Source organism: Gopherus evgoodei, chromosome 10 (assembly GCF_007399415.2).
Source record: "Gopherus evgoodei ecotype Sinaloan lineage chromosome 10, rGopEvg1_v1.p, whole genome shotgun sequence".
NCBI lineage: Eukaryota > Metazoa > Chordata > Testudines > Testudinidae > Gopherus > Gopherus evgoodei.
In genome coordinates, this window is record NC_044331.1 from 27199320 (window position 1) to 27214059 (window position 14740).

At 37.4% G+C, this 14740-nt stretch overlaps 1 protein-coding gene across 1 annotated transcript in view; it reads left to right on the forward strand.

The window, feature by feature from the left end:
- Positions 1 to 14740, forward strand: part of LOC115658513 (myocardial zonula adherens protein-like) — a 98693-nt gene that overhangs the window by 65789 nt on the left and 18164 nt on the right. Inside the window, exons 11-12 of the mRNA XM_030577595.1 lie at positions 8479 to 8562; positions 9071 to 9171. Of these exons, the coding sequence (XP_030433455.1) occupies positions 8479 to 8562; positions 9071 to 9171 (185 nt within the window). The remainder of the gene's footprint in view (positions 1 to 8478; positions 8563 to 9070; positions 9172 to 14740) is intronic.

Genomic DNA, 14740 nt, shown 5'->3' on the forward strand with positions numbered 1-14740 from the left:
GTTTATAACTTTTGTCCATTTTTGTTTGTCATGTATCACCATGTTACTGATGTCAAATTCACTAATGGCAGATGAACAGTAAAATATAAATGGCTTTTATAATATACAATACTCATGTAAATGTACAATGTGATGTACTGAGAAATAACTTCAAGTGGATGATATCATGTGGTAAATCTTAGGTGAATTTAAATAACTGCTGGATCTAATCCAACCTGATAAATCAATACACATTTTCAAGCCTCCAGCTCTGAAATGAATTATATTTAGCCAAAAAATATATTAAAAGTTGTGCCATGTACACAGTCCCTTTTTAAAAAAGGCAAAGATTGACATGATTTTATCATTCTCTTAAATATTTTCTTTTCTTTCTTTTCTTTTTGTCATTCTCTTTCTCTTTCTCATTTCCTTGGCTTTTTATTGCTTTGTACTCTCTTGATTCTCCTCTAACCTCACTGTTCACTCCTTCAACATTTCTTTTTGTAGATCTTCTTCTGCTCCTTCCCCACATCTTTGTCCCAGGGCAATGTTCTTTGCTTTCTGTTCTCCTTTTAATGATCTTATGTACTCTCCTGGGTTCAGATACCTAGCTTTATGCAGATGACTCCCAAATCAAATTTTCCACCATTAACCTTACATTTCTGGCTATTTCCTATCAGATGTCTCTCACCATCTCAAGATCAAATTGTATAAAACTAATATTAACTTTTCAGTACAGACAGGACACTTGGGGAGACCCAGAGGAAGGAGTTGTATTAGATTGTTTCTTTTAAAATATTCTCAGTCTTGTTTGGAGCTTCAGAGAGAGTGGCTCTGTGAAAGAGATTGGGAAGAGGAGAGAGTGAGAGCCTGATGCACTGAATTTGAGAGTTTGTACTATTCACAGAAGGCAGTATAGAAGAGGACAGGAGAAGGCAAAAGAAATTTAGTAAATGTCAAAACCAGCCTCTTTGTTGACATGAAAGAGAGCACAGTAGAGTTCCAAGATGTAGTCCAGGATGACGTTTGGTAGGGCCTTGAAGCAAAAAGTGAAAGGTTTAAACTTGAGTGTCTAGGCCAGGAGAAGTCAAGGGAACAATTTTTCAAAGAGAGGATTGACAGTCTGTTTTAGCAGGGAAGGGAATTTGAGAAGGTCATTGTATCTAAGGAGAGAGAGAAGAGAGCATGGTCAAGCATCTTCAATGATGGGGTGAAATGGAAGGGTTGGATTATCTAAGCATTGTGGAGAGACACAATACGAGTTTTGATGATGATCTGGATGTGTGGTGAGAGATTGAGAGTTAAAGATGACCTTGATGTTGCAGGACAGGGAGGATGGGCGTGTGGTCAATGACAACAGAAAATGAGCTAAGATGGTGAGCACTGAGGAGGAGAAGAAGAAGAAAGGGCTTTAGAGTGGCCATATTAAAGTTGTGCTGATGACTAGCCATCCAGAATGTTTTAGGAGATGCACATGAATGAGGTTTTCAGCTCTGATTAGGATCCCTAGGCTCTGTACAAATAACAGTGTTGGAGAAATAGTCAGATATGCTTGATGGGCTAATATGAGTCTGAAGAGAGGAACAGTTGTGACTCTGTGTAGAGATGTTGGTGGAACCTGTGAGAAAAGATAAGAACAGCTGAGAGAAGGTGTAAAGGGAATAGTGTCAAGTGCCAGATTAGAGCCCTGTGGGGCTCCCCCAGAGAGGGGAACACACCAGAATAGCAGTCAGAGAAGGAGGAGAAGAATGGTGAGAAGACAATGCCATGAAAACCACCTGGTGGTACAGGATGTCTAGTAGGGAGTGACCAACAGTACTGAAAGCTAAGTAAAGATCAAGAATAAGAATGGATTAGAGGCTCCAAGTCTTAGCCAGGAAAGTGTCCTTTTAGACTTTGTTGATAACACTTTCAGTGGAGTTCAGAGAATAGAAGCCAGATTGCAGTGGATCCAGGAGCGAGTCTGAGAAGAGTTTGAGGATTATTTTTGTCCTAAACTGCTCCACACTTCTCCCCCACACCTTTCATTGTGGATAATTCTGCCATCCTTCCTGTCAGGCTCTCAGCCTGATTATCATCTTTAACTTGTGATGCTTCTCCTCTCCCCATACATATTCACCTATGCCTTGAACAGGCTGCTTAAAATCCACTTCTTTCTGCAAGATATCCCAACTCTGAGACTCTGACTTCATGGCTTTTTGGTCTTTTGCCCCACATACTGTGTGTCTGTTTTATGCTACCAGTGCTCATGCCAAAGACCTTCTTTTTCTGTGTGTTGAGATGTTGTGTGTGTTTTAGATTAGTTTCCATAAGTTAATGTTTGCCTAGTTCTTTGCAAAATGTAAAGCACTATGAAAGATTGAAGTATTACTGCTGTTATTTTAAAAACATTTTACCAGAAAGAGTGCGTATTTGAGCCAATATCCTTGTTACATTCCTCACATAGTGAAGATCACACTTTCACTTTATGCAATGTTACTTATGTCAATGTACTGTACCTATGTATTGTGTTTAATTTAATGCTTTATTTAATATATCTTTTATACTCATCCAAAGTTGTTGCTTCCTTTCCCATGTTTCCTTTAAATGTAGCATCTCTTCATCAGGGGTATCATAGTCCTTTAAAACTTTTATACAATCAGGTTTACAATCTAGATGTGATAAATCGATCCCTGAACGCGCTCCCGTCGACTCCAGAACTCCACCAGGGCGAAAGGCAGAAGCAGAGTCAACGGGGGAGCCGCGGACATTGATCCTGCGCTGTGAGGATGGGAGGGAAGTCGAAATAAGATACGTCAACTTCAGCTACTCTGTTCCCGTAGCTGAAGTTGCATATCTTGCATTGACACCCCCCACCCCTCCACAGTGTAGACCAGGTCTTAGTGGAGAATTCTACCCAGGGTATGTGGGGGTCTAAATCCACTATCAGCTCATGGACAAGGCTTCAGCAGCTCTGTAGCCCTTTTGTGGTGGCTTCTCCAAGTCCTCCAGGCAACTGCAGCAGTCGCCAAGAACCTGACTTTCCCCTTCAAAGGGTCAGAATAACTGCAAGCTCACTAGCTACATTCCTCTCATCCTCCATGCTGGCCTCTGTGTATTTGGCACAGAGAATAGCCCTGCAACATTTAGGGGGTGCAAAGTCTCTCTGCACCTCTGTCTACTACCTGCACCGTGGAGAGACGTCTGTGGTGTATTTCACCCCTACTGGATTATGATCATTTTAGTCAACATAGCTAAAATCTTGGATTGAATTAAGTGTTACTTATATATTACACATAAAATATCAGCATTATAGGATTTGAGGAATTAGGTATTTTGTGTAACAGCTCACTGCAAGTGTAATCCACTTGGTCCAATCAGATCCTCTATTGATCTTACCCCATATTGTTTTTACTGATATAAACAAATATACTTTTAGGCCATAGGAATCTTTTGCTTTTCTTATACACTTGTATACTTACTCATTTACAGTTTTAGCACAGTCCTCCAAAGGAACTGAAGAAAAGGATTAATAGAATTGAACTGCAGCCATAAAGCCATGTTAAAATGAGCCAAGATATGTTGCTGTTGGTGTGTTTAGTTCAGTCTCCAGAGCCAGTAGTGACTCCTGTGTTGGAACACAAATGCAGTAAATCTGATGCCAAATCATAGAATACCATGTTGGGGAGAGGTGGAAGAGCCCATCAAGCTTTCCATTTTGATGTTCCGTTCTGGATTTCAATATGTTCCTTTTAATTCTAGATTTTCAGATCATTCAGATCTGTATATACAGTGTTAACTCTGAATAGATGTGGAATACATGTGAATATATATGTTGATTCCATTTTAATGAGACAACATGTGCTTGTACTTGACTGTGTGATACTGAACCAGCTTCTTTGCTCAATTTTATCTTTCATGTTATAGAGCTTTTGAATTATAATCATGCTGTGTAAGCCAATAAGATAAGCTGTTATGAAAAGTTAAAGATGTAAGGCCCTAGTTCGCTTTCAAAAATGTTTATTGGTTTCTAATTAGATTACTACTCTAAATAAAAACATTTGTTTTCCAGATTAATTAAAAAATCAGAATTGGCAACTACTGTATAATATCTCCAGTAACAGGATCTGCCTCAGTAAGGGTAAAATTGTCCTCTGATTACACAGCTGTACTTGATTTCAAGCTGAACCTCTGCTCTCACTACACATACAGATCTCTAATACCAAAATGATTTCCTTCTGTGCATGGCTGGGGAACAGAATATTAATGCCAAATACCACCATGAGAGAACATTTATACTGTCAGTATATTCCACTTTCAAAATTGTGAAAAGACTAAACCCACTTATAATGAAAATGCTGGCTGAGCTATAATTATAATTATAGTGTTAGACACAGCAGTAATTAAAGACCAGGATCAATAGCTGTCAAGTGTCTGCAGGTGCTATAAACATTACTTTTCTATGAAGATATGAAAGCTGAAAAGATCACTTAAATTCTAGTTTTAAATGACAATGCTAATGGAACTATATTTTAGCCAGAGAAGAATCTGCTATTTAAAGTGAAAGACAGATGAAGGAGTATCAGCTTGAACTGAAAATAAACCCCCTGTTTGCAAAGAAATGGATGAATTGATCATAGCATTTCTTCACTGCTATGTATTTTATCATTATCATTTAGTTGAAAAATTTACAGTTTGGAATTTATTCTTGCCTTTTTTTCAATAATAACTGAATTGGCACCTCTTTTTATGGCGCATTTATTGAAAATAGATTATTAAAAATACAAATTAGAAACATCACTTTTATTAAGATAAATACCCATGGTGGCTGTACAACTTTTTATTATTGTCTTCACAAATCTTAGACTTTAAGTTCTTTCCTTTTTTTTTTTTTTTTTTAAATCTGTGTTTTACTCTAACCTTTTCCAGGTCTTTCTCTTTAGAACTGTTTTGGGGGTTTTTGCACTCATTGATTTTTTTATATTGGCTTGCAGTGGATATTTTGTGAAAGTGATGGCCATTGTATTTAATATTTAAATTGAATTTTTCAGATTCTTTTCCTCTTTCTCTGAAACTTTTTTAATTGATTATTTTCAGATATGCTAGAGAGTTTTACATAGAAAGGTGTTTTTAATTGCAAAAAAACAGTTTAATAAATAATTTTAAAAAGGGGAAAAAAAGATGAAATGAAGAAAGAGAGAAAGCTGGCCAGGCTTTTGGAAATTGTTTCACTCTGATGCATGTTAATGATATTACCTCAAACACCTTATCTCTCCAGTGTACCACAGTGACAGTTATAAGTGGAAAATTGAATTATTCGGAACTTCCATTGCCTTCCGATTGGCTGTTTTTTAAATTTAATTAATTAAAATAAAACTTTACTGCACTTCTATGAATAAATAGTTTTTTACTTTTTTTTCCTTAAAATTTTATATGTAAAGGTCACGGCATTCAGCATTCTGACAGGGTAAAATCCATTTAGTTTAATGAGAATTTTATAGAAAATACCTATTTTCATCACTCATGGGTATTTTAATAATTTTTTATGGCAACATAGTTATAGGCATTTATGTAATTTTTCTTGGCTCACAGCCCAAACTATTGAATTTAATTGTGGGGGGAGGGAATGTTTAGGTTTTTGTGCTATGGCATATCCAGTTTTGCTGAGCGGCAGGTCCTGTAGCATTCCCCTTCCTTCATCTGCACAGTGCTAGGTTGTATGCTAGTATAGCAGGTCTAAAGAAGAATCTGCGTGCATGACTTTTTTTTTCATATGTTGTATTCCAGCATCTATGGTTAACAGTAAAATCACTTATGACATTGGGGCATTCCATGAGCAGGAGGACATACTACTTGCAGGACTTTTAGGTTTGCTAAAAGTCTAACTGGATATCTGATTCTGCTTCCATGGAAATCCAATATCAAAATTCATCCTGACTTCAGTGAAACCAGATTCCAGTTGTTAATGTGATCTTTTGATATTTTTTTTAAGTGGTTGATTATTCAGTAAAGGTGGACTGGAACTTAACTGTTTAAGTCCTGATGTGACTTAGCTTCATACAGAGTGCAGAATCCAATAAATGCTATTGGCTATCAGCCCTTTTCACGCACATAGGACATGACTTGCACCCTTTAAAATATATTCTTTTTAGATTAAAAGCTATATTTATACCAACAATTGTATTTTATATTAGAGGGACACCATTGACTCAAATTCCAAAATATAGTTGGGATGTAAACAGAAATGTGACCTTTCAAAGACCACTAGAAAAGGTGGTTCTTAAGTATTTCCAGGCAGTGGAAGCAAAACATTACAGCATTCAGAAGCTGAAAGCAGAGCCATCAAATAATTTCACTAATTATTTTTTGTTTGGTTTTTCACCCAAATATCTTTTCATTGAAAAATTTCTACCAGCTTTACCTAAAAGTTAATCTGACTTCATTATTATTGTCTGTGCTGGAAATAAATTAAGAAAACAAAGTATATATAGCAAATAAAAAAAACTAGATTTAAAAGAAATTTTAGTTTTAATAATATAGGGGAGTGGTTCTAGTAACATAAAACTTGTCTGCGTCCCTTCATCCAGACCATTAAGGAATTCTTAAACAGTTTAGAAAATACCATTAATAACTTAAAAACTAATTTTAAAATATTTGTTAATAGAATGAATAACTAAGTAGTGTCATTTTGTTCTTAAAGGGGTACAGTCTCATGTATTAAGTCATGTATTACTAGTACATATTAGTGTATTACTAATAACCTAAATTTCAGGCCTGAAGTCTAGACAATGGCCATTTAATACAACATATAAATCTAGAGCAACAAAGTAATTTCATGTATTTTGAATGTAGCATTGGTTTTGCATTGTTCAGTGTTCAGGTATCACTTCTTACATACGTGTAGTAAGTACTGGAAAATGTCCATTTCTGCTCCTCTGAGGCCTCCCTCCAAAATTCCCTCTTTGTACTAGCCTATAGTACAGAAACTGTACTAACAACCATCACGGCTAGCACGGTTTAGCCGTATCATGAATGGTTTTAAAACAATGTTTTAAGGCTATACCCGGTCCACTGTAGTGGCACAACTAGTTAACCTGAAATTGTTCTTGAAAAGTGTAGTTTTTGTAATGTAGGTTGTAACCTGGGCTATCTTCTGTCACTCTTGGTGCTGTGTCTCTCTCTTGTGCCTGAAACTACATCATTCAGTACACACACACACACACACACACACACACACACACACACACACACACACACACACACACACACACACACACACCAAGCAGCGTCCCTTTTTCTCCTTTACATTTTTAGAATGTACGTTTGCAAAGCCTTCAGTGTTCATCTCTTCAATCTTGTCAGCTCAAAACACAAAATGGAGTAGTTATACTAGTGTTCGGTTCTAAACAGCATTCAGATCGACTTCAGTGGAACTCACTTAAGCAATCAGTGGACAGGTTTCTTAAAAATACTCCTTCATAAGAGACAGAAATGCACATATTGGCCAGAACCTCCGCTGCAGGCAAGCAGCATCAGCACATCTTGGCAGGAGGACAATAGAGGCTTTCAGAGGCTACTTGAGCTGAACCAGTCTCCCAGATTAAGAACAGCCTTGAGCCAGATACCAGTGACCCCAAGGGACTGGTACTGCATCTGGGGAGCTCTGGGGCATTCTGGCCATGCCCATCTTTCTCTGGCCACATCCATTGCAGTGGTGGCTGGGAGGGACGTGTGATAAAAATTGCTACCGTGACTCTAGAATATGCAAGGGTCCCACTACTCAAGGGAGATCCTCTTGTAGCTGGGTAAGTTAGCTTTAGGACAAGTTTGCACAAATTGAGTGGTGAAAGGTTGCCCTAATGAAGTGGAGAATCTTAAGTTATTAACACTATATCGATGTTAATGTTCCCTACAGAGGGCAGAAAACATCACATTACTGTTGAGGTGGCCTCTTGTTGTTTTATCGTCAATCTGACAAGCAATTGTTGGTAATGACTTTTTTCCACAACTATGAAATATAAAAGTTTTCATATAGAAATATTTTAATTTTCATGCTATGCTAAATAAATGCCAAAAAAAGGGCAAGAGATTAGCAACCATATAATAAAAGTTTTGGGTGAGTTCAAAACCCCTAAGAGCAGAGTCCTCTGAACCCTGTAATGGAGTTCCTGTTTTATTTTTTACATATTTTTATATCAGCTAGTTGTTACTTGAAAACTTTTGTTTACTTTCCATATTCTAAAAATGCATGAAGTGTCAGAAGCCATGTTAGTACATATGTATGATCATGGCATCTGCCATAAGCCAGGTTAGTGCATGTCTGTGACCATGGTATAAACCATCCAAGCTGACCCTTTTGAATTCAAACTGTTCTGGAATATATACACATTCTAGAACAGAAAGTACAATGTTGGCTGCACACTGAAATCCAATGAGTTTTCGTTTCTGTTTATGGAATAAAGTCTGGTTTTTTTTTTAACCTCTTCAAATTAAGATCTTCCTTATTTTTTTCGTTCACAGATCGAAATACTAAAGAAAAAGATCATGCAAAAGGAATTGTTTATAATGCAGCTTCTAGAAAAAATCTCTTTCCTAGAATGCGAGGTAATGACTTAAATTAGCTTTACTCTTTTAAGGGTTAAAATTGTTTTGATGTGATTTACAAGAACTGTTAGAGTTAGAACCATGATGTCTGATATTTTCTTTATGTAAATTCACTGTATGTAGTAACTGGTCTTGAATATGGAAACAGAAATAGTTGTGACATCAGGATCATCATGAATGCATGTAATAAATAATCTTCACATTCATGTTGAACTTCTGTAACATAGTTATGCATTTACACTTCAGAGACATTAAAAAAATCTAGCATTCTATATAAACATCATTGATTGACTTATGTTTTACAGTCACAGTAACTTTATTTTCCAAAAATAAGTAAATTTTGTGTATTCTAAATAATATTTTTAGAATGTTGATGAAGAAAGTCTTATACTGGACTTCATTAGTTAAAAGAGAGAATACAATGTTAATGAGCTGAAATCATTTAAACTTATTTGTCTTCTTGGAAAATGCAACTTGAAAGGTCATGCAGAAAATCCTTCTTTTCCAGAATAAAGAATTACAAGACAGGTTGGACTACTTAATGGAAACCCAGCCAAGGACTAATGTAGAAACAAGAGAGATCGGAGTAGGATGTGATCTTCCATCCAGGTATTCAGAACTTCAACGAATTTTACTGGAAAGGGTTCTCTGCAGAAAATCACTGTCAATAAACCTATCCATTAAAACAGCATGTGGATTTGGAACAACAGTTTATATCTCTGCCCACAGTAATTTCTCAAGAACTTATCTTCAGTCTAATAATTAACATACTTTTAGTTAATGATCTTTTTCTTCATGGCATACAGAGTGGTGTGTAGCATAGAAATGATATTTACCATTGACTTAATTTCTGACACCTACAACAAACATGTTTCTTTCCTTTAAATGATGGAACATGGTAGAGACTCCTGGAGTATTTAACTACAAAAGATTGAAGTGAGCAAGGAATTAAAGCTAGACCCCTAGAGTTCCATCTTTTGGGGGCTATCAAAGAATTGTTCTTGTGACTTGCAGGAAAAATAGCATTCAAGTTTTCCTACTGTGAGTGCAGCAGAACATAGCAGCAGAACTTTAGCACTTCAGTTGGGTTGCATAAAGTATCTAGTATGTTGGGCAGTACTGGAATTTGGCTGATCCATCATTCAAATTAGGCTAATGTTGTTGTGTATTCATAACATACATGGTCCATCACTATTTTAAAAAATCAGTGTTTGCTTAAAATTGCTGGATATTATCTGAAATACTACAGGAACCTAATATAGGAAATAACATATTGTTGACCACTGTTTGCCGTACGAGCTCCTCTGAAAGCTATTACAATATAACTATTAACATATTAACTGCTGAACTACGTGTATGTAACTAGGTGAATCCTGTTCCAAGCCTGACTAATACAAGCTTCAGGGGTGGGAGGAAAAAATGGTGACTCCTTCTAAAGGTGTAGTGGCAGTAGAGCTCCTTTTAAGGCTGCCGTAGTTATTGTACATGCTCCCAGCCCTACATGGGGACTGGCCAGTGGATCTGCATAGTTATGTTTTATCTCTTGAGCCTTTACCTAAACTGCTTTCTTTGGTTTGAGGGGAAGGGTGTCTTCACAGCCTATTTGTATGGGCTACACTCTCTCTCTTACATGCTTCAGTGGAACCATGTTAGTTCGGCTATAACCAAGGCTCTGTGCACTTGCATTAGGAGGGGGACAGAACTTGCTCAAAATGCACTTAAAATAAAAAGTAATAATTGTCCATGAACAATAAACCCCAATAGCTTTGCCATTTTTAAAACACCCAGCAGTACACTAATCCATTTTAACAGCCCTGCAAAATAAATATTTAATTTTGAGGAATGCAAGTAGGCACATGAAATCAGTAAATTATCTTGTATAATTTGCCCTCCTGATATAAAAACTACTATGTCAGTTTTTCAACTTGTTTGGCAACTTTGAGCCTAGAGCGTAATTTAATGGCACTATGAAGTTGACAAACCCTTCTTTGTGGTGCCTCTTGGGGCCTCTTTAGGTCTCAAAGCAGCCTTTGCATAGCTCTCAGATTTCTCCCATTCTTGAAACTTATCCATGACATCTACCTAGTTTAGTTTTTATGAAACATTTTACAGTCAATTTTATTTTTTAATTCCATGTCACAAGCATGCTAAATTAGAGCACCTGTGTTGCTATATAGTCTAATATGTGATTTGTTGATGCTCACATCCCAAACTTGCTAGTATCTCGCATAAGATTATCAAGAGTTCTTCATGACATTTAAAAAAATATCAGGTGTGTATCTAATGTGCATTACAGCTGTTAGAGCCAGTATCAAAAAGAACCTTCAAGACACAAGTTCTTTGCAGTGAAGTTTACAGTCCGCTGCCCAAATTGACATGTCAAGCAAAACAAGTTGAACCTCAGAGACTTTGACAGTTAAAATGTCTTTTTCATCTCTTAGTAATACAAACATCGACAGCAGAAGGTCTCCTGAAACTTCAAGACCTGTGAGGACATACACCCCATTCAAGAGAGTCTTGGAGTTTACTGTGAAGAATAATACATCTTAAGCACACAAGTCAGTGCATTCCTTCAATAAGCAAGTGCCTTTTGCAGCTGATAAGAATTAAGCTAAGCAGCCACAGAGAAGACCAGCAGCCAAGAATTTTGCTCAACATTTTCTGTGTGCAGCTTTTTAGTAGCTCCATATCTGAAGTTGCTACTGACATTAGTGTTTTGCATGTGGTTATGGAAGAAGAGCAGCATGAAAATGCAATATGTATTGCTTCTTGAGAGGAAGCTGTTTAGTGCAATTTGTCATATTTCAAACACATTGAAGGAGAGACTGTTGTACAGTTGTATAGTTTTTCTGATTCTGTGTTGAAATTCTTTCTGTAAAATTAAGCTGTAATTTATTTTATTTTCAATCTAATATAATTAGGTGTAAAATCTATAATTCTCTTGCAAAAGGGCATTGATTTGCAAGCCACCTCTTTTCTTCTTGGATGGATCACCTGTTACAGTCCTAAAGGCTCTGTTTGCCCCCAAAAGGTGCACTAATATCCAACATTCTTTCGCAGAATGTTTACAGCGGAGCTGTGTACCTTAGATAACTATCAAAGAGCTTGATCCTACAAACACTTGCTAGTGAACATATTGCTTACTCAGTAGTAAGCACTAAAGCTTCACTGTTTTATTGGATTGAGACCTCCGTTTGTACTACAGTTAACTGTAAGCAATTCTATTCAGTGATAAATGTTTGTAGAATCAGGACCAAGTCTTGTAGTCAAAGCCCTATATTTGGATTTGGATTTATTCTTGGCCCATTTTGCCCTGGAAAAAGGAATGGATAACTACAGAGCAGAATTTTCTCTTCAAAGGGCAGTAGCTGCATTATTCTATTATGTGATTTTGGATTTTGATTGAGAAGACTATTTCTTCAAAAATTGGCTTAACATCTCATGCCCAACTTCCATGTGCCAGCAGAAATTACTCCATCCACTCTACATGTGAGTATTTGAATACAGGGATGCTTTTTCACATCTTGTTTATAATCCCAGAGTTTAAAAAATAATGCTAATTTTATTTTTAAATGTTTTCTTATGGCTTTATTAAAATGAGTTTTTAAAAAGAGTAACTTTATATTAGTCACAGCTGCATTTATTTTAAAAAATGTACTGTTACTTAGTGTTGCTCTAGCATTTCATATTATTACTGGAGGACACTAGGCATGCCTCAGGGTTTCACAAAATGAATGTGTTCCCCAACTTTAACCCAAGATTTTAAACTTTGGCACCAGCTGTAGAAACAAAGTAAGAGATTGTGTTTTTAATTAAAATGATCAGTAATCTGCATCTAATAAATGCTTCGCTTACTCCCAAGTTTTTCATGTTTTTGGATGCTTGTTAGAGAAGTTTATCTTGAAATTGCACTTTGTAACCGGCAAATAAAATAGCACATTTTTCAGGACAGAATCACAAGTGACTGCATTGGTGTGGATAGTTTGGAACACTTGCAGAAATAATTAATTGTTAATTAAGGCATCAATTCTGCAAGTTCATATGCACAGTAGATCTCACTGTGTGCGTGAATTTGCAGAGTTAGGGCCTAGAGAACCTGGACTTCAACTTCTGAACACTGAAAATATTCATTTTCTAAAAAGCGAAGTTCAGTATTATACTACACCTCTTCCTCAATATAAGGCGACCCAATATAACACGAATTCAGATATAACGCGGTAAATCAGTGCTCCGGGAGGGGCAAGGTTGTGCACTCTGGTAGATCAAAGCAAGTTCAATATAACGCGGTTTCACCTATAATGCGGTAAGATTGTTTGGCTCCCAAGGACAGCGTTATATCGAGGTAGAGGTGTACCTTCAAAATTCAAAGTAAGTGTTTGTTTCCTCCCAGACTCTTGCCGCCCAAAAAATCAAGAAATATGTAAATTACTTCAAATACAGTCGGATGGAGATCTGTATAGTATCTGCTTATCTAAAGTGTTTTATTATAACCTGTGCTACTATAGAAATAGCTCTTAAACATTTAATTAAAAAAAACCCCTAAAATACTGGTTCTGCATTATTACCAGTGAAGGGATAAACCTGTTTCTCCTTGTGAAAAGGCATAGAAATTGCTACACTGGGAAAGGGCTTGAGGACACGGCCCTCTACTTTTTATTTAAATGGGTTACTTTCTATAGACCCCTGAACTGAGGAGCTATTTTTATACTGCAAACCAGAGGAATTGTCTTGTGACCAGGTAGCAAATACACTGAAACTACTCACACCTGACATCAGTGGTAACTGTTGTTTTAACCTTATGTGGAGGATCTTTCCCTGAATTACACTATGGTGCCTGAGACTTGGTGCCCTAGTGGTTTCTGAGACACTAAGCTGGCTGAACTGGGATTCCACCATTTTACAGCCAGTTTGAAGTTTATCAGAATTATAAATGAGAAGTGAAACTATTGGCAGGATCTTCAAATACATTAATATGTGCCAGAGATGATAGTGAGACACAAGGTGGGTGAGGTAATATCTTATACTGGACCAACTTTGGTTGGTGAAAGACAAGCCTTCAAGCTACACAAAACTCTTCTGATGGTGGTTGATTTTTGTATACCCAATGCATATATGGTATGCTTGCCTAGTGCATGTGATCATCACTCCCTCTGGTGGCTGATAGCAGCAACCATTCAGACTATTTCATAACTTAGCCTGAGTTATGCTAAAAAGTTAGGTCGACCCAGCTAAGTTGCTCAGGCGTATGAAAAATCCATGTCTCTGCCCACGTCCAGACTACCCCGCCGTATCGGCGGGTTAAAATCGATTGCTCAGGGATTGATATATCGCGTCTCGTCTAGACGCGATATATCGATCCCTGAGTGCGCTTACATCGATTCCGGAACTCCATCAACCCGAACGGAGTTCCGGAATCGACACGGAGAGCTGCAGACATCGATCCCGCGCCGTCTGGACGGGTGAGTAATTCGATCTTAGATATTTGACTTCAGCTACATTATTCACGTAGCTGAAGTTGCGTATCTAAGATCGATTTTCCTCCCCTAGTCTGGACGAGGGCTCTGAGAGATGTATTTAAGTCAACTTAACCCCAGTGTAGACAGTGCTAGGCTGATGGAATTCTTCCATCGACCTAGTTACTGTCTCTCAGGGAAGTGGATCGCCTATGGGAGAATCCCTCCCATCCGCACAGGTAGTGTGTACACTGAAATGCTACAGCGCTGCAGCTATGTCGCTGTAGTGTTTCAAGTGTCGGTAGGCCCTCATTGTTCCTACTTTGTTCAAGTGATAGATGTCCGTGATCTTGATGCTGAAGATTTTTGAATTGAACCCCACTTCTGATTCTGGTGTTCTCATGGGTACACAGCCACAGTTCATTACACAAGCATCTCTTGACATCTTACTTGGCAAGATGGCTTCACAAGCAGTTTATCTTGATCATGTGATGAGGCTGGTTTATTATGTGGGAGCAATCTTTAAGCTTCAGGTGGCTGGATGAAGACTGAATTAAAAGATGGGTGAAAGGTGCATGGTTACAAAAGATGTTAATCTTTTTTTCCCCTAAATCATAATGGAGCCCAATGCAGTTAGTTACATAGGCAAAGGTTCAGAAACAACAGTCATATGGGGGAGTTTCTTAGCAAATGGCATTTGCTTGGAGATTGTGAGAGAATGGGGA